The sequence below is a fragment of the Enhydra lutris genome, unplaced genomic scaffold, assembly GCF_002288905.1.
Source record: "Enhydra lutris kenyoni isolate GAN:26980312 unplaced genomic scaffold, ASM228890v2 scaffoldscaffold9, whole genome shotgun sequence".
NCBI classification, from domain to species: Eukaryota; Metazoa; Chordata; class Mammalia; order Carnivora; family Mustelidae; genus Enhydra; species Enhydra lutris.
In genome coordinates, this window is record NW_019154093.1 from 1,166,950 (window position 1) to 1,190,892 (window position 23,943).

At 41.8% G+C, this 23,943-nt stretch overlaps 1 protein-coding gene across 2 annotated transcripts in view; it reads right to left on the reverse strand.

Annotated features, from left to right (window-relative positions):
• LOC111143297 (TATA-box binding protein associated factor 12) overlaps window positions 1-19,693 on the reverse strand; it is a 37,090-nt gene extending 17,397 nt beyond the window's left edge. Inside the window, exons 1-2 of one of the 2 annotated variants that reach the window (XM_022496945.1) lie at window positions 19,584-19,693; window positions 1,324-1,575 (exon numbers count right to left, since the gene is read on the reverse strand). In XM_022496945.1, coding sequence (XP_022352653.1) covers window positions 1,324-1,491 — 168 coding nt within the window. In that variant the 5' untranslated portion in view covers window positions 1,492-1,575; window positions 19,584-19,693. Of the gene's footprint in view, window positions 1-1,323; window positions 1,576-2,302; window positions 2,375-19,583 lie in introns of those variants that run through there. The other variant, XM_022496944.1, reaches the window with a different exon arrangement.
• Window positions 19,694-23,943: the final 4,250 nt, after the last annotated feature.

The window sequence follows — 23,943 nt, forward strand, 5'->3', positions numbered from 1 at the left end:
GGTATCCTGTGCACCCGTCTGTCACTGCATATATTATAAACTTGCCTGTTCCTGGCTTAATAGGCTGAAAGCTCCCTGATGGCAGGGAGCACGTGTTCATCTCTGTATAATATTTGTGTAAGTGCATGAAGCTGTGACTCCTCTTTCATAAAGGAAATGGCATGTCATATACATATGCCATTAAATCATAATCAAGACGTACATTAAAGTGCTGACCATAGTTATTTTGGGGTGGTGGTAGAATTATGGGCTCTTTATTCTTCTGTATTTCTAAAGTTTCTGTGATAAGCATGCATGTATAATTTTGGAAATGAAGAAACAAATTTTTAAAATAAATATTTGTTAATTATATGTCAGATCTATTCATTCTACCATTAAATCCACTTAAGGCAAGCCTTCATTCCATGTCTTGATTTACTGCAAAAGTCTTAGACTTGGTCTTCCTCTCAGTCAACCCCCTTTCTACCTTTCTTGTCCACTTACTGCCAAGATAATCCTAAGACATAAGACTTTTATTATGTTACTTACTCGTCTATTAAATATTTGCAAAGATTGTCTAATGACTAAGCGTTTCAAAGGAGACTGACTAGTATATGCTCAGTATATTCTGCCATAATCCTGCCTATATAATGTTACCTCCTGTTCTCCTCCAACAGACTCCACATTCAACACAGGTTGGCTTCCCAAATGTCTGCCCAACCCTCCCCATTCACCTTTGCTAGTCCCCCACCCCATTCTCTTGAAATGTCTCTCCATCCTATTCTATCCAGCCTATAAAGCCCAAGACAAGAGATTATACTAATTTCTTATCTCTTGTGGCTCTGGAGGGCAGAATCACAATCATGAGCAGAAAGTGGGGGAGAGAGGGCATGGGGGGGCAGATTTTAGAATTAGTGCACAAAGTTAATAATGGAGCAGCTGGATGAACTAGAAGGAGAAAAGACCAGAGGCAATTAATGCTTTTATTACAGGAATAATGAATAATGAATCCATTAGTTATTTCATTATTTTATTTAACAATTATATAGCGTATATATATTTATATATACATATATAAAAACCTGTCATAGGCAACATGTGTTAGTGTGTGTGTATGAATGTATGTACATATACACACACACACACACATAAATACCACAGAGTAAACACTGATAAACTTTATACATGATAATTTGATAAGGAACTTCAGAAGTCCAAAGGAGGGAAAAGACTCTTTTTCAGCTGAGAGGAAGAGGCAGCACCTGAGATAGACATCTCTCAAAGCATTACTGGTTCAAATAATGTAAGAGATGCCTAGGGAGAGCAAAAAGTAAGAGATGATACCTGATTGTTTTCAGGGCTGAGACGCCCTCCTGTCCCAGGAGTGCCTGGTATCTTTACCACTGTGGTGCTATTGGCCATGGAGCCTTGTGGAGGGGTGCTGGCTGGTTCCGGTTTTATGGATGAGAAATTGGAGAGGTTGATTAGGGCTGAGGGGCCAAACTGGTTCATAATCTGTCGAGCTTTGGACTTCAGCTCATAGAGCTTATCGAGATCCTGTTTCTTTTTGGAGCTGTGAGGACCAAGGCCAATCAGCTGTAGAAGGAAAACAAGAGAACTAGCTCCAGAAACATCTTTAATAAAGGATAAGGTTTGAAAGTAAAATTGTATAAGGTCTGTCAGACTTGCAGGGTCTTCAGGATATCTGGGATAGTGAACATTTCACACCTACACATTAAAAATGGAGGGAATGAAGAATGTTCACTGCTCTCACCTCAAATTTAGAAACCATCTTGTCTCCAAAAGCTAAATGAAATAGTCCACAAAATTAAATAAGGAAGAAAGTAAATGAAATGGTAAATCTTATGTACAAAAATAGACTAGAATGAGTAAGACATTTTTGAAGACTTTGTAAAAATAGAATATTTGGTTAAGTACTACAAGCCTTATTTCTGAACAGCAAATGATGTTATATTCAAATAAATCACGGCACAATCACATACTTAAAACCCAACCACAAAACTTAAGAAAACAGATTAGTTCCTTTTGGCACTTCAAAACATGCTTACATCTATGTCAGGTCTATGTCTAATAAACACCGTTTTTAGCAACTGTTAAAAGTAAGCTGTTCTTTGTCATCAAGAGCAAATTTTTTGAGTGTTAACAATCTTTAAGTACATGCAGAGTCCCAAACCCAGAGTAGCCAAGATGCCTAGATTTCAAAGCCATGAGGCAGACTCCGTGGACAGCAGCTTTGGTGTCATCGACGTCAGAAGCGCATTTACCAAGTTCCACCAACAGCGGCCTCAACGAGCTTACTTACAGCTATCTGAGTGTCTAGATCTTTAATTACGTCAGCAACGGCTGTGAGCCCGGTGAAATGAGAGGCAGCCATTTTCAAAAGCTACCTGTAAATAAACAACTGGCATCAACCACCACCCTTGCCATAGCACTTTGGCTGCGTGGCCTGGCACATCTTCACTGACCAGGATCCACGCAAACCGGACGTGGAGAAACAACATCCTTATTCTTGTCTCCTTATTCATCCTGCACACTGAGGAAAACATCTCCATCTCTTTCATACACAACCTCTAAAATTAATTAATGACAATTATAGTAATATAGCTTCTCTTCCAGTAAAACAATGTTCTATTGGTAGGGTAAGCCAGCAGCATATGAAAACTTCATTGGCCAAAACTGTGAAATGAACCTGCAGGAATCACAACAGTGGTTTTCAGAACTTGGTGAAGCTTAGCAACCTAAACGAGTATCTGCACCTGTCAACTCTGGCCCCGTATTGCTGCATTCCTCCACAACAAATTGTCTAACTCTCTAACATGAGAAATGACCTTTCCTGGTCTGCCCTTAATAAAAGCAACTAATTGGGTGCCTGGGTGGCTCAGTCTGTTAAGCGTCTGCCTTTGGCTCGGGTCACAATCCCAGGCTCCTTGATCAAGTCCCGCATCGGGCTCCCTGCTCAGTGGAGTCTGCTTCTCCCTCTGCCTTTCCCTCTGCCTCTCCTATGCATTTTACTGTATATAAAACCAACTTGTGCTCCCCCTCTCCCTCTCTCTCAAATAAATAAATAAAATATTTAAAAATAAGGGGATCCTGGGTGGCTGAGTCATTACGCATCTGGCTTTGGCTCGAGTCAAGATCCCAGGGTCCTGGGATAGAGCCCCGCATCGGGCTCCCTGCTCAGCAGGAAGCCTGCTTCTCTCTCTTCCACTCCCTCTGCTTGTGTTCCCTCTCACTGTCTCTCTCTATCAAATGGATAAATAAAATCTTAAAACTTTAAAAATAAATAAGTTAAAGCAACTAACTACTTACTGGTTAAGTGACCAAGAGAAACTTGTTGGCCAAGAGTCAGCTGAGGGGACAGCAGAGCATCAGGATCACTTGTTTTTTAACCATTTGCCTCCCTTTCCCTTACCCACAAATGTCATCAATGGAAGAATCAGGATAGGGTAAAATTGTTGACATGGTAATAGTTCTGTAATGTTATAAAACCAAACTATTCCCCCACAGCAAGTTAAGAAAGAGCCTTATTAAAGATTATCAGTATGTTCACGATACTGAACATTATACCTTTCAAATAACATTCCCACAACCTTCAAGGGACTTCCCAAATAGTACTGAGTATTGCTCAAAATAAGCACAAGACTCTTTTTTTGTAACAGAGGTTTCTGTATAATGGGAATTTCTCTAATAAGACCTGTAGACAAAAATACAGCCTATCTACACAGCACCAAATATGGATAATCATTTATCAAATTAGGAATTAGCCTTAAGGAATAGTTCCAATGGCTACTAATGAAATAAAGGGAATCTGTACATTGTAAGAAAAATCAAAGTTTCTCCCTCAGAAACTAGACTGTACTTTACTGTTTTGTTGAGAAACAAACAATACTTCTGCATTTTCAATAATTCTGGGAAAGCGAACTACTCTTCCATTGAAACAAAACAAAAGAAAGCAGATGATAACCACTCATTACCAGATTGACACTGCCCTTAGTTTCCTAGACTGTACCTTTATTTGGTTGGATTTAAAACACGATATTCAGAGGCACCTGGGTGGCCCAGGGGGTTGAAGCCTCTGCTTTCGGCTCAGGTCATGATCTCAGGGTCCTGGGATGGAGCCTCGAATCAGGATCTCTGCTCAGTGGGGAGCCTACTTACCCCTCACTCTCTGCCTGCCTCTCTGCCTACCTGTGATCTCTCTCTCTCTGTCAAATAAATAAAATATTTGGAAAGAAAATAAATAAAACACCATATTCATATGGGTGATGATTACATGGCTTTATACAATGTCAAATTCATCACACTGAATATTTAAGATCTGTGCATTTTACTGTATATAAATTATACCACAATTAAGGACAAGAAATCAAATCTCCTCCATAAAAATGAAAACTTGTGCTCCCATGCAAACCTATATGCTAATGTTCATAGCATTTATCAATAGGGAAAAGACAGATCATTGAATCGGGTTTCATGTTTAAAATTTAAATATGTGATCTATCTATCTATCTATATATATATATATATATCCCTCCCTTTATACACTACTCTATTTCATTTTTTTAGAAGATTTTTTTTTTAAAGATTTTATTATTTATTTGACAGACAGAGATCACAAGTAGGCAGAGAGGCAGGCAGAGAGAGAGGGGGAAGCAGGCTCCCCGCTGAGCAGAGAGCCCGATGCGGGGCTCGATCCCAGGACCCCGGGATCATGACCCGAGGCAAAGGCAGAGGCTTAACCCACTGAGCCACCCAGGTGCCCTAGAAGATTTTATTTATTCAACACAGAGAGAGAAAGCCAGAGAGCACAAGCCAGAGGAATGGAAGAGGGATAAAGAGAAGCAGGCTCTCCGCTGAGCAAGGAGCCTGACACAGGGCTTGATCCCAGGACCCTGGGATCATGTCCTGAGCTGAAGACAGATACTTAACTGACTGAGCCACCCAGGTGCCCCTGCACTCCTCTATTTCAGATGGATCAAATATTTAAGCCTTAAATATAAAATACTAGAATGTAGGAGATTTAAAAAAATATTCTGAAATCTAAACCTCTCACTTTGTACAAAACCTAACTCAAAATGGATCACAGACTTTTTTTTTTTAAAGATTTTATTTATTTATTTGACAGAGAGAGACACAGCGAGATAAGAAACACAAGCAAGGGAGCAACAGAGAGAGGGAGAAGCAGGCCACCCGCTAAGCAGGAAGCCCGATGTGGGGCTCAATCCCAGGACTCTGGGATCATGATCTGAGGCGAAGGCAGATGCTTAATGACTGAGCTACCCCAGCGCCCCTGGATCACAGACTTTAATGTAAAATGTAGAACTATAAAACTTTTAGAAAAAAAAAAGAGGAAAATCGTTGGGCTCTACTAGGCAGAATTCTTAGACATGGCACCAAATGCACAATCAGTAAAAGGAAATACTGATAAATTGGCCCTCATCAAATTAAAAAAGTTTCTTCTGTGAAAGTTCCATGTGAAAAGGATGAAAAGACAAGCTACAGAGTAGGAGAAAATGTTTACAAACTACATATCCAACAAAAGACTAGTATCTAAGGGCGCCTGCATGGCTCAGTCGTTGGATGTCTGCCTTCGTCGGCTCAGGTCATGATCCCAAGGTCCCGTGATAGAGTCCCGCATCAGGCTCCCTGCTCTGCTGGAAGCCTGATTCTCCCTCTCTCACTCCCCCTGCTTGTGTTCACTCTCTCGCTGTCTCTCTCTCTCTGTCAAATAAATAAAATAAAATCCTTAAAAAAAAAAAAAAAAACAACCAATATCTAGAATTATAAAGAACTCTCAAAACTCAACTTTTTTTTTTAAGTAATTCAATCACAAAATGAAGACACAACCAGACATTTCACCAAAGAGGATATACAGATGGCAAATAAAGCACATGAAGATGTTCAATATCATTGGTCATTAAAAAAAAAGGCAAATTAAACCTGCAATGAGATAAAACCACACACCTATGAGTAAAATAAAAACCAATGATAGAACCAAATGCTGACGAGGATGCAGAGAAACTGGATCACTAGTACACTGCCACTAGGAAAGGAAACAGTATAGCCACTTTACAAACAGTTTGCAGTTTCTTAAAAAAAAATCTACTCATGTACTGTCATAGAGGAGCCTAAAGAGACATGAAGACAAAATGGAAAAACTATGATCTGAATTCAGTTAATAGTACTGTATCGAGGGGCACCTGAGCTGTCTGGTAAGCATCTGCCTTTGGCTCAGGTCAGGATCCCAGGATCCTAGAATGGAGGATTGGGTTCCCTGCTCAGCAGGAAGCTTGCCTCTTCCTCTCCCACTGCCTAGGTTCCCTTTCTTGCTGTGTCTCTGTCAAATGAATAAATCTAGAAAAAAACAGAGAGAGAGAGAGAGCGCTCGAAAATGCGTACATGGAGAAGGAGGAGGAGCAGAGGGAGAGGGACAAGTGGACTGCACTGAGCATGGGCTGGACACAGGGCTTGATCCCACCACCCCAAGATCATGACTTGATCCAAAATCAAGTCAGAAGCTTAAATGACTGAGCCACCCAGGTGTCCCAAAGAGCCTGCATTTTATTTTTTTTTTTAATATTTTATCTATTTGACAGAGATCACAAGTAAGCAGAGAGGCAGGCAGAGAGAGAGAGAAGAGGAAGCAGGCTCTCCATTGAGCAGAAAGGCTGATGTGGGGCTTGATCACAGGACCCCGAGATCATGACCCGAGCCGAAGGCAGAGGCTTTAACCCACTGAGCCACCCAGGCGCCCCAAGCCTGCAATTTTAAAATCAGGGTTATGAGTTCAAGCCCATGTTGGGTGTGGAGATCACCTTAAAAACAACAACAAAAAAAAGGTGGGGGGGAAGGGAACAAATCACTAATACATAACCATAGGGATAACTTAAAATATTTATTTATTTTTTTTTTTAAGATTTTATTTATTTATTTGACAGAGAGAGATCACAAGTAGACAGAGAGGCAGGCAGAGAGAGAGAGAGAGAGAGAGGGAAGCAGGCTCCCTGCCGAGCAGAGAGCCCGATGCGGGACTCGATCCCAGGACCCTGAGATCATGACCTGAGCCGAAGGCAGCGGCTTAACCCACTGAGCCACCCAGGCGCCCCGGGATAACTTAAAATATTTAAGTAAAAAAAAAAAAGTTCCAAAAGAATACACACTGTATGATTTATATGAAATCCTAATGTCTAATGATCTAAAAACTAATCTCTAGGGGCGCCTGGGTGGCTCAGTGGGTTAAAGCCTCTGCCTTCGGCTCAGGTCATGATCCCAGGGTCCTGGGATCGAGCCCCGCATCTGGCTCTCTGCTCGGTGGGGAGCATGCTTCCTCCTCTCTCTCTCTCTCTCTCTCTCTGCCTGCCTCTCTGCCTACTTGTGATCTCTATCTGTCAAAAAAAAAAAACAAAAACAAAAACAAAAAAACTAATCTCTAGCAATAGATGGGGCAGAGAAGTTTGGGGCATGGGGGAAGTTCGTGCTGTGGATAGGGGAAGTTTGTATGGTGGATGTAAACACTCTCTATCTTGAGTGGGGTGATGCTTACCCAGATGCATACATTTATCAAAACTCATCAAACTGTCTACCTAAAATGTGCACATTTTATTGCATGCAAATTATACCTCAATAAATCTGACTCAGGAAAAAAAAATCTCAACATGCAACTATTATATGACCCAAAAATTCAAGTCCTAGGCATTTATCCTGGAGAAATGAAAACTTACGTTCACACCAAAACCTGCACCTGAATATCATAGTAGCTTTATTTGTAATACTTAACTGTAATCAGTTCAGATGTCTCTCAAGAAGTGAATGATTAAACAAACTGTGGTATATCCATATCATGGAAAATTACTTATCAGTAAAAAGAAAAAAACTTGATACACACAACCTGAATGAACTTCCGGAGAATTATGCTGAACAAAAGATTATAAAAAGAGTACGTCTGGGGCTCCTGGGTGGCTTAGTCGGTTAAGTCAGTTAAGCCTTCAGCTCAGGTCATGATCTCAGCATCCTGGAATCAAGCACTGTGTCACCTCTCCCCACCCCCCCTCCTGTGTTCTCTCTCTTACTCACTCTCTCTCTCAAATAAATAAAATCCTTTTTTTTTTTTTTTTTAAAGAGTACATTTATAGAACATCTTTGAAATGATAAAATTATAGGAATAGAGGACAGATTAGTGAGGTTGTCAGGGACAAGGTGGCAGGGAAGCAGATGTGGTTATAAAAGGGCAAAATGAGGGACTTTTGTGATGGAATCCTTCACTGTCTTGACTGTGATGATGGATAAAAGAACCTATAAAACTGACTAAGTTGTATAGGACTTAATCCACATACATCCATAACTGAACACAAGTAAATGGACACACGTAAAACTGGGTAATTCTGAGTAAGACTGATAGATTAGGGGCGCCTGGGTGGCTCAGTGGTTAAAGCCTCTGCCTTTGGCTCAGGTCATGGTCCCGGGGTCCTGGGATCGAGCCTCACATCAGGCTCTCTGCTCAGCAGGAAGCCTGCCTCCTCCTCTCTCTCTCTCTCTGCCTGCCTCTCTGCCTGCTTGTGATCTGTCTGTCAAATAAATAAAAAATCTTTAAAAAAAAAAAAAAAAGACTGATAGATTACATCAATGTGAATATCCTGATTATCATAACAGACAACAGTTTTGCAAAATGTACCATTGGGGAAAACTGAGCAAAGCATTATTTCTTGTAACTACACATAAATCTAAAATTAGCTCAATTTTTAAAAATTAAAAAAAAAAATTATTCTCAGCCATGAGTGAAAAACACTTTTGCGGCACCTGGATGGCTCAGTCAGTTAAGCATCTGACTCTTGATTTTGGTTCAGGTCGTGAGTTCCGGGTTGTAGGATCAAATCTCACATCAGGTTCCAAGCAGAGTCTGCTTGGGTTTCTCTTTCTCCCTCTCCCTCTGCCCCCCCGCCCCGCCCTACTCACGCTTGCTTGGTCTCTTTCTCTCTCTCAGATAAATAAATAAATTTTAAAAGAAAAGAAAAGAGAAGCCCTTCTAAAGATGACACAAAGCTCAGGAGCCATAAAAGACTGACATGTTCAATCACATACAAATAAAAATATCTGAAAAGAAATAAATTTTTAAATAAAAATGAAAATGTCTGCATGACAAAAAACATAATAAAGTTAAAGGACAAAAGACAACCTAGCAAAAATATATGCAATATGTATCAAGGACAAAAAAACTAATTTCTTTTACATATAAAAAATACCTACACATAAATACACACCCAACAACCCAAAAGAAAAATTGCAAAAACAACAAAAAAATGATAGTACAAGAAATTCAAATAGCTCTTAAAGTAATGAAATGATCCTTAAAAAAAAAGTAATGATGGGGCACCTGGGTGGCTCAGTGGGTTAGAGCCTCTGCCTTCGGCTCAGGTCATAATCCCAGGGTCCTGGGATTGAGCCCCGCATCGGGCTCTCTGCTCATCGGGGAGCCTGCTTCCTCCTCTCTCTGCCTGCCTCTCTGCCTACTTGTGATCTCTGTCTGTCAAATAAATAAATAAAACCTTAACAAAAAAAAGTAATGAAATGATCCTTATTTTCATTCATAATAAAAATGCAAATTGAAACTATTTATTACTCCTTTGGCAATAATGAAAAAGTTTTATACGTACTGTTTCAAAGTTTTATTTTTTATTTTTATTTTTTAAAGATTTTATTTACTTATTTGACAGAGATCACAAGTAGGCGGAGAGGCAGCAGGGGGCTGGGAGGGCGGGGAAGAGGGGAAACAGGCTCCCCACTGAGCAGAGAGCCCAATGCCTGGCTTGATCCCAGGATCCTGAGATCATGATCTGAACTGAAGGCAGAGGCTTAACCCACTGAGCCACCCAGGCGCCCATTTGAAAGTTTTATAGAGAAACAGTCATTTCACACATTGTTGGATTTGAGGGTGGGGTGGAGGATATACATTAGTTAGGGCTCTACAAAGGGCTACTTGGCAGTATCTACCAAAATCAGAAAAGCATGTACTGGGGCACCTCAGTGGCTCAGTCGGTTGAGCATCCAGCTCTTGATTTTGGCTCAGGTCATGATCTCAGAGACATGAGATCAAGTCCCATGTCCCATAGAGCATGTTTAAGAATCTCTCTCTCGGGGCGCCTGGGTGGCTCAGTGGGTTAAAGCCTCTGCCTTCGGCTCAGGTCATGATCCCAAGGTCCTGGGATCGGGCCCCACATCGGGCTCTCTGCTCAGCGGGGAACCCGCTTCCTCCTCTCTCTCTCTCTCTGCCTGCCTCGCTGCCTACCTGTGATCTCTGTCTCTCAAAAAAAAAAAAAAAAACTTTAAAAAAAAAAAAAAAAAAAAAAGAATCTCTCTTTCATTCTTCCTCTGCCCCTCCCCCACCACTCGCGCCTATGCTCTCTCTAAAAAAATAAAGAAAAAGAAAGAAAAAAGAGGGATGCCTGGGTGGCTCAGTTGGTTAAGTGGCTGCCTTCGGCTCAGGTCATGATCCCACCATCGTGGGATCAAGTCCCACATCGGGCTCCTTGCTCGGCAGGGAACCTGTTTCTCCCTCTGCTTCTGCCTGCCTCTTGGCCTACTTGTGATCTCTCTCTTTCTCTCTCTCTCTGACAAATAAAATCTTAAAAAGAAAGATAGAAAGAAAGAAAGAAAAAAGAGAAGCATATGTTGTTTTGATCCCATAGTTAAATCTTTAGCAATTTATAGTTGGACATCTATGTAAATACAAAACTATACATATGAGGATTATCAACCTAAATGTCCATCAAAAGTGATATAGTTAGGGGCGCCTGGGTAGCTCAGCCTGTTGAGCATCTGCCTTTGGCTCAGGTCATGGTCCCAGTGTCCTGGGATCAAGTCCCACATTGGGCTCCACGCTCATCAGGAAGCCTATTTCTCCCTCTCCCACTCCTCTTGCTTGTGTTCCCTCTCTCGCTGCGTCTCTGTCAAATAAATGAATAAAAGCTTAAAAAAAAAAAAAAGTGAGGGTGCCTGAGTGGCTCAGTCCTTGGGCATCTCCCCTCAGCTCAGGCCATGATCCTAGGGTCCTGGTTTTGAGGCCCACATGGAGCTCCCTGCTCAGCAGGAAGCCTGCTTCCCCTCCCCCACCCCCCGTTTGTGTTCCTTCTCTCACTGGGTCTCTGTCAAATAAATAAATAAAATAGTTTTTTAAAAAAGTGATATGGTTAAATAAATTAGGGCATAACCAAAAAATGAAATACATTGGAAAAGAAGACTCATGAAAATATTAAGCTGAATAAAAGATGCCTGGCTGGCTCAGTTGTAAGAGCATGTGACTCTTGATCTGCGGGTCATAAGTTCAAGCTGTGTGCTGGGTGTAGAGATTACTTAAATAAATAAAACTTTTTAAAAAATTTAAAAATAGGGGGCGCCTGGGTGGCTCAGTGGGTTAAAGCCTCTGCCTTCAGCTCAGGTCATGATCTCAGGGTCCTGGGACCGAGCCCCGCATCGGGCTCTCTGCTCAGCAGGGAGCCTGCTTCCCCCCACCCTCTGCCTGCCTCTCTGCCTACTTGTGATCTCTCTGTCAGATAAATGAATAAAATCTTAAAAAAAAAAATTAAAAATAGGGCTCCTGGGTGGCTAAGTTGGTTAAGCGACTGCCTTCAGCTCAGGTCATGATTCTGGAGTCCCAGGATAGAGTCCTGCATCGGGCTCCCTGCTTGGCAGGGAGTCTGTTTCTCCCTCTGACACTCCTTCTTCTCATACTCTCTCTCTCATTCTCTCTCTCAAATAAATAAACAAAATCTTTAAAAAAAAATAAATGAAAGAATATAGTTGAAAAGACCACATGTATGATTCCATTTATATGAAATGTCCAGAATAGACCAATCTATAGAGACAGAAAGTAGATTAGTGGTTGCCAGGGCTGAAGAGTGGGGGAAAAGGATAGGGACTGAGTGCTAATGGTAGAGGATTCATTTTAGGGGGGGATAAAAATAATCGAAATTAGGGGCGCCTGGGTGGCTCAGTGGGTTAATGCCTCTGCCTTCAGCTCAGGTCATGATCCCAGGGTCCTGGGATCTAGCCCTGCATGGGGCTCACTGCTCGGCAGGGAGCCTGCTTCCTCCTCTCTCTCTGCCTACCTTTCTGCCTACTTGAGATCTCTGTCTGTCAAATAAATACATAAAATCTTAAAAAAAAAAAAAGTCTATTAAAAAATAATAATTGAAATTAGATTATGGTGATGGCTGCACAAGCATGAGTGTACAAAAAAAGCCACTGAACTGTACATCTGATAATGGTGAATTGTATGATATGTGAATAGCATCTCAATAAAGATGTTTTTAAAAAACAAGGAAGAGGGGTGCCTGGGTGGCTCAGTCATTGAGCGTCTGCCTTCAGCTCGGGTCATGATCCCAGAGCCCTGGGATGGAGCCCGACATTGGGCTCCTGCTCACAGGGGAGCCTGTTTCTCTCTCTCCCACTCCCCACTGCTTGTGTTCCTTCTCTTGCTATCTCTCTGTCAAATAAAGAAAATTTTTTAAAAAATGTAAATCCATAAAACTTTTACAAGAAAGCGTAGGGAAAAAAATCTTCATAACTTTGGGTCAGGGCAGGAATCTTAGATATAACACCAAAAGCACAATCCACAAAAGGAAGAAACTGATTAAGTGTTCGCTTGGGTAGCTCATCTGCCTTTGGCTCAGGTCATGATCCTAGGGTCCTGGGATCAAACCCCCCATGAGGTTCCCTGCTCAGCGGGAAGCCTGCTTCTCCCTCTCCCACTCCCCCTGCTTGTGCTCCCTCTCTTGTGGTCTCTCTCTGTCAAATAAATAAAATCTTAAAGAGAAAATAAAATAAAATGTACATTTTCTACCAGAAAAAAGTGGATTTAATCAAAATGTAAACTCCTGCTCTCTTAGTCATAGACTAAGAAAATATTTACAAATCACATATCTGACAAACAACTTGTATCCAGGATATATAAAGAACTCTCAAAATTCAACAATAATGAGAAAAGACCAATTTAAAAAATGGGCAAAAAATCTAAACAGATCTTTCACCTAAGATAAACAGATGGCAAATAAACACATGAAAAGATACTCAGTATCATTAGTCATCTGGGAAATGCAATTAGGGAAATGAGTACTAAACACTCATTTATTACTAAATGAGTATTACTAAATTTATTACTAAATTACTAAATTACTCATATATTAGAATAATTAAAATTTTTTAAAAAATCAACCAGTGCTGGAAAGGATGTTGAGCAACTGAAACTGTCATACATTTCCGTGTGAATGTGTAAAATGGTGCAATCTCTTTGGAAAACAGTTTAGCAGGGTTTTTATTTTATTTTTTTTAGAGATCTTATTTATTTGAGAGAGAGTGAGTGATAGCGCACAAGTTGGGTAGAGGAGCGGAGGTAGAAGCCGACTCCCTGCTTAGCAGCGAGTCTGACTCAGGACTCGATCCAAAGACCCCAGGATCATGACCTGAGTTGAAGGCAGCCACTTAACTGACTGAGCCAGCCAGGCACCCCAGTTTGGCAGTTTCTTAAAAGCTAAATATATACTTATCATATGATCCGGCAATCCCACCCCTAGTTATTTACCCTAAAGAAATGAAAACATGTTCACACAAAAATTGGTACATGAATGTTATAGCAACACTATTAACTGCCAAAAACTGGAAACAATCCAGATTTCCTTCAACTGGTGAGTGGATAAACTAAGAATATATATCCATACAATAGAATACTACTCAGCAGTAGGAAGGAACAATTACTGATCCATGCAATAACATGGGTAATCTCGAGTGCGTATGTTAAGTGAGAGGCAAGACTCAAAAGGCTACTTACTGTATGATTCCATTTATATGACACTCTGGAAAAGGCAAGTCTACATGGATGGAGAAAACAGATTAGTGGCTGCCAGTGGCTTAGAGTGCTAGGGCTGGACGACGAAGGAACAGCATGAAGGAAACTCTGGGGGTGGTGGAACTGTGAGGTAGCAGTGTTATGGTGCTTATACGACAATATTTATTTGTCACAACTCACAGAACTGTACTCCCAAAAGGGTGGATTTCTTGGTATGTAAATTAAAAAACAAAACATCACAACCATTCTGAAATGGTCAATGCCTCTACAATCAAATTATTTGTTTACTGACAACTTTCATCAAGTCCAATTGTGGATGATGCTGACCAAGCACAGTGGAATGAAGTGATTGTAAATAACCTGAATTCCATTACATAATATACCTTGGTTGTCTTTGGGCTCCTCAAATTTCTAATTTTCACTTACTTGGAATGCCAGGAAATAGAAAGCACTGCTGTGTCAAAACAGGCATTCTCTGTGGGACAGTTTGGGAGAACAATGATAAGAGTAAACCCTTATTAGCACCTACTATGTAGAAATCACATGCCAGGAGTTACAAAATAAGTCCAGAAAGTCCATGCCCCAGTGATCTACAGTAAAAGTTATTTAGTAATTTTATCAAAACAAGATTGTATGGCTGGGAGTTCAATTAAATACCAAGCCTATCCTCCCTCCCCCTTACCAGTTACATTTAAGCTCCAGTTGATAGGTTTAGGATAACAGCTCCTAACTGCTTTTCCTTTTAACAGCTTGAACCTCAAACAGAAATCCAGTTGCAACCCTATTACTGTACTAAGAGTATCCGATTTTCAGAGGGTAGGAGATGGGGGGATACCTTGCAGTAGTTATAAGACCATGGTGTTTTTCAGACATCTGTTTCATTAACAGATTTTTTTTTTTCCTAAAGATTTTCTTTCTGCGGACCTGGGTGGCTCCATCGTTATGCCTCTGCCTTCGGCTCAGGTCATGATCCCAGGGTCCTGAGATCGAGCCCCCACGTCGGGCTCCCTGCTTGGCAGGAAACCTGCTTCTCCCTCTCTCACTCTCCCTGCTTGTGTTACCTCTCTTGCTGTGTTTCTCTCTGTCAAATAAATAAATAAAATCTTTAAAAAATATATATATTTTCTAAGTATACTCTACACCCAATGTTGGGGGCTTGAACTTAAAAACCTGAGATCAAGAGTTGCATGCTCTTCCAAATGAGCCAGCCAAGCACCCCACAGATCCACCCACCAAGATTTTTTTTTTTTTTTAAGATTTTATTTATTTATTTGACAGAGAGAGATCACAAGTAGGCAGAGAGGTAGGCAGAGAGAGAGAGAGGAGGAAGCAGGCTCCCTACTGAGCAGAGAGCCTGATGCGGGCCTCTATCCCAATCCTGGGATCATGACCTGAGCCGAAGGCAGAGGCTTAACCCACTGAGCCATCCAGGTGCCCCAAGATTTTTCTTTTTTTTTTAAGTGAAGAGAATAGGGGAGTAAAAGACCAGATTGTCTCTAAAACCCTTTCATTTCTGAAATGTTTAGGAATTATTTAAACAAAATACTGGAGTGAAGGGGACTGCCAGACTAATGACATAACTGCTCTATCACTATGGTACATGATTTCACCTAATGACTGGGTTTTGTACCTGTTTCTCTTCTCACTGGCTTCTACATGTATCTAAATGAACTCATATTTCCCAGCCTAAAAAAACAGAATCATTAATTGCATCCTACATAGAAGACCTGAGAACAATAGAAACATGGGATTTTTTTCCCCACTAGTTTTTTTGCCTAGTTTGGTGCTTTTTAAGTGGTTCTGACTTAACAGAAAGGCAGTACAATGCAGTGGTTGAAGGCATGGACTTGGTGGCAGTGTCTGAGTTCAAGCACCAACTCTGCCACTTTTTAATAGTTTAAGTCCCCGAGCAAGTTATCTAATCTCTTTATGCCTCAATTTCCTCACCTGAAAAATTGAGTTAATCATATAGTGTATCTCATGGGACTGTTGTGACAATACACTGAGTTTATGAATCTAAAGCACTCAGAAGAGTGCCTGGTACATGGAAAGTACAAATAAATGTTTGCTAAAATTATATAATATATATGCCCTCCTCTTCTAAATCTTAGTTACAAAAACCACTGTATTAAAACTAAAAGGCTGGGCACCTGGGTGTCTCAGTCGTCAGGCGTCTGCCTTCAGGTCAGGTCATGATCCCGGGGTCCTGGGATCGAGGCCCACATTGGGCTCCCTGCTCCGCAGAAAGCCTGCTTCTCCCTTTCCCACTCCCCCTGCTTGTGTTCCCTCTCTCTCTCTGTCAAATAAACAAAATGTTTTAAAAAATAAAAAATAAAACTAAAAGGTTTTCCCATTGTAGTATGTGGTGGTGCCATCCTATAGCCATTTTTATGACTACAGACATTAACAAATAAAAAAAGTGGGAGCGCCTGGGTGGCTCAGTGGGTTAAAGCCTCTGCCTTCAGCTCAGGTCATGATCCCAGGATCCTGGGATCAAGCCCCTCATCAGGCTCTCTGCTCGGCAGGGAGCCTGCTTCCTCCTCTCTCTCTGCCTGCCTCTCTGCCAGCTTGTGATCTCTGTCTGTCAAATAAATAAATAAAAATAAAAAAATAAAAATAAAAACAAAAAAGTGACTGAAAAAAGAAGTGACACAGCAGGGTAATGGTAAATAGTCCACAGGAGGGGTACTATGGCACAGGGAAGATCCAAGTCAGGAGGGTTGGGTATCATCCTATTTCTGCCACTGAGTTATATGAGCTCCCTTTAACCAGAGTTTCTACATCTGTAATTAAGAATAGGATCAGACAGATTTTAAAGTCCTTTTCAGCGCTAAGAATTAGTGTAAGATTTTAGATTAAGTCCATATGTACTGATTTCAGTTTGTCTTCTGCATCGAGCACACCTGTTTCACAGTACAGACTCTAACCACTGCTGGTATATTGTCTCCAAAGTATTTGGGGGCTTTCCATGAAAACTGCAGATCAAAAGTAATATGTTCTATGTTCGTATCTGCTCTAACATAATGATTTTCTGATCAGGTACTTTGAAATACTATTATAACTCAATGCTAGAGCCACAAATGAGTGAAATAAATACATTTTGCAAATGTAGATGAGGATATTAACTCAGAACTAAGTTATCATTAATTAAACCATCAGGTACTTTGAAATGGTGGCATGGGCATGCTTTATTTCATAATTTGGTGTAAGTTTTGATCACTTGCAAACAGTAGAGGCACTTTCAAACAGTATAAGCTGACTCTTTGGGAAAAAATAATAGTTTCAACTAGTTGGCCCAATTTCCCTGATTTAGTTTAGGTTAAAATTAATTTAAAGTTAATACAATTTAGGTCCTTGTTCTTCAAGTTGGTCTTTCTTGGCCTCCTAAATTTAAAATTAAATATATCCTAGTCCATTGTGAGGAAGAGTTCGATTCAGGTCCCATTTTCCTATCTTAAATATCTATTCTTATTTAAAACACAGAAAAAAATGGGGCGCCTGTGCGGCTCAGTCATTAAGCCTCTGCCTTGGGCTCTGGTCATGACCCCAGCGTCCTGGTATCGAGCCCCACACTGGGCTCTATGCCCGGCGGGAGGCCTGCTTCTCCCTCTCCCCCTCCCCCTGCTTGTGTTCCCTCTCTTGCTGTGTCTCTGTCAAATAAATAAATAAAATCTTAAAAAAAAATAAAAAACCACCAAAATTTAGTTCTCCTCAAATACTATACTATATAAGTATCCTAACAAGTTATAGTACTTCACATAAAGAGAAGTCTTAAGAGAGAGGGGGGTGCTTTCATTCAATGATGTTTTGTGTGTTATTTCTATTTTGTTGATGTGTAAACTGATACATGGAGAAGAATTCACTTAGAAAAGTAGAACAAAGTTAGTCAAACACATAACATGGGTTTAGTACCATGTTTTCAGGCAAGGTACTTAATCTCTGAACCAATTCTATTATCTATACAACGGAAGTAACAATATCTAACTTATGGGGCTGTAAGTGATAATTAAATGATTTAATATTTGAAAGTGCTTATGATAGTGCCTGATTAGTCTGAGTAGTTTTCAGGAAAAGATATTATTGAAAGGAAGTGACTCGTCCAAGTATCTTTGACATTCTTTTTGAAAAGCAGCCATCTGGGGTGCGGGGGGGGGTGTGTGGGGGGAGGAGGACTCAGTTGGTTAAAGCGCCAACCTTTGGCTCAGGTCATGATCCCAGGGTCCTGGGATGGAGCTGAAGTCAGGCTCCCTGCTCAGCGGGCAGTCTGTTTCTCCTGCTCCCTGTGCTGCTTCCCCTGCTTGTACTCGCTGTCTCTCTCAAATAAGAAATCTTAAAAAAATAGAAAATAAAAGCAGCCATCTCCAGTAAATGCCTATAATAAAAATACAGGATACAACTTATTTATCTGCAACTTTCTAAACTGCTTCCTAAATTTGGGGGGTGGGGGGAGACGGGGCTTGGTTTAAAGGTTCCCTACCTGGTTAAGTGTCATTCACTGTATTGATGTCAATACAGTAAAAAGCCTCAAAATAAAGTACTAAATTTGGAAAAAAAATTCCTTCTTGAGTTTGAGGTTAAAGCAAAGATTCTAGAAGCATGTTTTCGAGGCTATTTGCCCAGTATCTCCTATTTGCTAGACACAGCAGGGTACTCTATCAAAATTATGATCTAATCAATCATTACCTCACTGTGATCCTATACCCTCTTTGGACCTTAGCCTCTCTGCATATAAAACAGGAGTTTAAAAAAGATTATCTTTCTGGGCCATCCTGTCCTCCTATCTCCAACATTCTTTGATTTGAGATGCAGAGATCTGTGCTCAATAAGGTTAAATGGAATGGTATTTAAAGCACTTATCAAGTATATAACTGGGTTCAAACGGCTTCGACTTCACATCAGAGCTTCGAAAGAATGAAGCAGAAAACGAAGATGCTTGCATGGGGCTTTCCTAGATAAAGTATCTGACACAAGCAAAGCCTGCCCAAAGCCAAGCAGGCAGCGCGAAGGAAGGGTCTTCTTCCCCGGAATACATCCTTTACCATTCTGGACTCAGAGTGTGTGAGGAAAAAAAAAAAAAATAGATCACTAGATCTTTTCCAAACTCTCTCCCTTTCCCTTGGAGTGTGATCTCGCAGCCATGGCCCCTTACACTCTCCGCTTCGGCTAGCTCGGGTCCTCACAGCCCTGTTCCCTCAGGTACTTCGGAGTCTCCAAGCCCTGATCCCGTCCCCACAGAAGCCCGTCTTCATTGCCCGCTGCTGTTCCTTCCAAACCCAAGTGTTCTCTGAGTGCTCCTGCCCCTCAGGAACCTAAGTCTTCGCTACCCTGTTTCTGACTCCTTAGGAGCCTGGATCTTCACTGTCCCGCTTCTGTCTCTTAGGAGCCCAAGTCCTCACAGCTCCGCTTTTACCTTTCGGAAGCCCGTGTCTTCGCGCCCCTTTCCTCTCCGACCCTCTCCTCTTAGGAGCACGGGTCTTCACAATCCTGTCCCTCTCACACCGCTTTTCCCTCAGGTGCCGGAGAACTCACATCCGTCCCCGTTCCCTAAGTCCCGTCTACAGCCCGGGTCCCCACAGCCGCGTCTTCTCCGAGCCCCGTTCCCCTCAGTCCCGTCCCAACAGCCTGATTCCTCGCACAACCCGGTCTCCTCCACAACCTAGTTCTTCAAACACTGACCCACTGTGGGTCTGGGTCCTGACTCCCTCCTCCCGCTCTTCTTCCTCAACTGCCAGGGCCCAAGACTCACAGGCAGCAGCGTCTATCTCCCCATGATATGCGGAGACTGCCCCAGTGAAGCGTTCGTCTCAGCAGCCGGTCCGACTGCTCGGCCCTCCCCGAGTACTTCCGGCACCGCTCCCCGCCTCCAACCCGGAAACGCGCGGCTCTTCCGGCCGGCGGGCGCGCGCCTGGCTTGCGCAGGCGCAGACTGGCTTCTGACACGTGGTCGGGCTGCAGGCTGTTGCTCAGCTCCGGCCGTTGTGTTTTATCTTGCTTGGGGTTGACTGGCAGCGTGGGCGAGCCGTTCGCTTTCTACCCAGGTGTTACGAGCCTTGCCCTTGTTTCTTTCCGTCTCCGCTTGTCATATATATCACTAGCAATACCGGTAATTGACGCCCTCGGACGGTTTAGAGGTCGCCATTTTTAGTTGGTGCCTTTATCTTGATGACGGAATGGAGAAACCCACCTGGGACCGCAGCACCCAGTAGGTAATTCTGTTGAACTCTAACAAGGGAGTTGGCAACACGAGAACCTGGAGACAAGAGAGACCGTTTGTACCTGTGTATTGGCAACTAATAGTATTAGTTGAGCGTTTACTATCATTTAGGAATTTTGCTAAGCCCCTGAACTCCGATATATCATTTAATCTTTTAAAGAAAAACCGGTGAGAGATGAAGTAAGGTTTTAGCTAATAAGTGCGATCTCAGTTGGACTCAGAAGTCTAATTGTAAAGCCTAATACTATCGTGTATGTAACCATTAAACTGATGGTTTTTGTTTTTCCATCAAATGCTTTGAGATAACTTTATTTTTTACCCTATGCCAGGTGATAGGCATGTAAGACCCAGTCCTGAGTAATGTGGCAGGAATGTCCAAAGGCTTGTGACAGCCCAAAGTGAGCCATAGTAACTGCCCGCAGGGATCACGAAGAGGTGTCTCCCACCATTTTTGCTTGTTTTTTAAGTTAATTTTTTTAGTAATCTGTACATCCGACATGGGGCTCAAACCCAACTCTGAGATCAAGAGCTGTATGCTCTTTGACTAAGCCAGCCAGGTGTCCCAGTGCCCTCCTAGTCTTTGTATCTTAACAGTCCTCCTCCCAGTCACCATCTACACTGCCACCAGATCTGAATTCTTAGATTCAAGGCCCCTTCACCATTAGGCTTTGAGCAGCTTCTTTAGCCTAATATCCCTGATACTGCTCACTTCATTTTCCTAAGGATCTGGCACACCACCCTCTCCTGCCCCCCCACATTCCTCTTTTTAAGACCAGTTTAAATATACATCCATTCATTTAACAGAGTGCTCCTTGTGTGAGAAGGCTTTTGCTAGGTGCTGCGTATGTAATAGTAGATACCACAGACAATAAATATCCTTGTCCTTTACAATCTGGAGTGGGAAAACAGACCACCAGAAAGTACACAAAAATGTAAGAAGAGAGAATGCCAAAATAAAATACATACATAGGTACATACCAGTTTTATATAGCTGGGTTTTGGAGGGCCCGGGGCTAGGAAAGCTTATTCAAGGGCCAAAATGGCCAGGATGGCCCAGGTGGCTGGAACTTAATAGGTGGAGACAGTGGCAGGTAAAGAATTTGGAGAGGCAGGCTCAGCTCAGGCTGGACCTTGTAGGCTATGATGAGGACATGGGGTTTATTTATTGCACAATGGAAAGACATTGGAGTGCTGAATAGAGGAGTGAAATAATGATTTATTTTGAAGAGATGAGTGGTGGATTATAGGAGGAGCCCCCAACAAACAGCTGACAGTACCCCCATCTAGGCTTCCCTCCAGTTTATACTATTAAGTCTGCTTCTACTTTGTAGAGTTCAGGTACTTCTATGTATCATTAAAATACATTAAGGAAAGTAAAATGCCTGAAAGTCTGTATTTTTTGTTTCAAAAAAAAAATCTGTGTATATGTACATAGGAAACAGTCTGGTAAGAGAAACAGTTGTTAATAGGAGTTGGGGGAAAACATTCTCACATTTCTGTACTTTTTCAGTATTTTTACAATTAGCACATGTTTTTATATTAAAAATGAAGTATATGTGAGCAAATCTATTTTTATGGCATTTTGGAAAAGGCAAAACTACAGGGCGGGAGAAGAGCAGTGATTACCAGGATTGGGGCTAAGGAGAAGGGTTGACTAGAAAAGGAGACGAAGTTTTGGGGGTGATAGAAATGTTTGATACTTGACTGATTGTGGTAGCAGAATATGTGTCTATATGAGTTTGTTGAACGAGGTGATAAAAGGTGAATTTACTATATGTAAATTACATATCAACAAACCTGACTTTATTTATTTTTTTAAAGATTTTATTTATTTATTTGACAACGAGATAGAGACAGCAAGAGCAGGAACGTGAGCCGCGGGGTGGGGGGAGAGTGGGAGAGGGAAATCAAGGCCTCGTGGGCTCCATTCCACGACCCCGGGATCATGAGCCCAAGGCAGATGCTTAACGAATGAGCCATCCAGGCACCCCAAACCTGACTTTAAAAAATGAAATATAGGGGGGTGCCTGATTGGCTTAGTCAGGAGAGCATGTGACTTTTGATCTCAGGATTGTGAGTTCCAGCCACACATAAGGTATAGTGATTACTTAAAATCTTTTTAAAAATTATAGAGAAAATGCAGAAAGCAAGGACAAGTTAAAAAAAATTCTCAGTTACACAAAATAAAATTTCACAATAATAAAATAGCCTATTATGCTTTTTTCTTAGATTTTACTTATTCATTTGACAGAGAGTCCACAAGTAGGCAGAGAGGCAGGCAGAGAGAGGGGGAAGTAGGCTTCCCGCTGAGCAGAGAGCCCAATGCTGGGCGAGATCACGACCTGAGCAGAAGGCAGAGGCTTAACCCACTGAGCCACCCAGGTGCCCCTGCTTTTTAAAATAATTACAGTATTACAGGTAAGTCTGATGTCTTGTGTGTCATGGTCCCCATCCTTCCTTCCTTCCCAGAGAGAGGTAGTCACTGATGTGTGTTCTGGCAAATCCTTTTCTAAAAGTTAATAAAGTGGCATTAGAAAATATATAGCACTGGGTTTTATGTGCACACATGTATGTTCTTTATTACTTTAATGTTCTTTATTACTTTGTTACTTTAATGTTAACCTTCACTCAATTTTTCTTATCTGTTGATAAAGATTTATTTGACCAATCCAAATTTCGTATTGCTTTTTTTTTTTTCTTCACGTTAATGGTCGTCATGCTGTACTTTATCCTGCAACTCTTATCACTCAGTGCTCTTTGGTGTTTAATTCAATCTTTGGCAGCGCAGCAGATGGCATTCATTCCACTTTATGAACACACTACGTTCTGCTAATCCGTTAGCAGATTAGGTTGCTCCCAGTCTTTCTCTCCCTTTGCCGCCAGTTCTCCCCTAGTGGGGCCTCTTCCGGCTGGATGGCCACGGATGGCGCAAGTTCGTACATTTTCAATTTTAATAGGGTGGGATTCGTGTCTTCAGATACCGAGAGCCTCCGAGAAGCGAGTACCCAACCTAACGTACAACAGGTGCGACCCGAAGCCCACTGCAACGGGCGACAGCTCCCCCGCAGTCTCCCACAACCGCACTTCCTAGCCACTCCCTCTGCGCCCGCCGGCCCCTTCCCAGCAAGCACCGCTCTCATTTGCATAGCAATTTACGTGCCTGCCTTTACTTATATATAAAAATCCAAAGACAAATCATAAAAGTCTTCTTGTGAGTATTGCTTAACGGATCAGCATGTCTTGCAATTCCCCCTTCAATATGAGGCACACAGAATAGGAAATTGCTTACAGTTTGTTTTCACCTTTATCAAAAGAGGGATTCGCCAGCACTGCCACCCTGTTTTTGTTTCTGAAAAGGCAAAAAGGGCTTCTGTCGTGAGTGGCACACGTAGGGCAGCTCCATTGCTCTACGTGCGGAATCGACATCAAGAGATTTCGGAAGCATAATTTTTTGGTACCTGGGCAGCTGGTGATCGTTGGTCCCGGCGCCCTTTTTTCAAGTAATTAAAGGTTAGCTATCTGACGTATAGTGGAAATTAGACATTTAGGTGTCTAGTAATTTGAGCGTTCCTGCTGTGCTCTATGGAATTTTGGTTGGGGTGGTTGAGACTTTTAGCTAGTGAAAAGATGCTGACAATTAGGTAAGGTAGGTTAAGTATATGTAAGAAGCATCAAAGTATTGTGGGTACAAACTGATTTTTCGCAAACCAGCAGATGATTGCTGACGTAGGAAGAGCAGCTATTTTTCGGTTTCACAGGTTAGGGAATTGAGGTTTAAGGAAAGTAAATTCTGTGTTTACTCAAGAGCACTCTGAATTATGCCCCCAGTGGGAATATGTGGACTTCTAAGTGTCTGCTTGCAGAGGTGATTGAATCTTCACGCATAACGTTG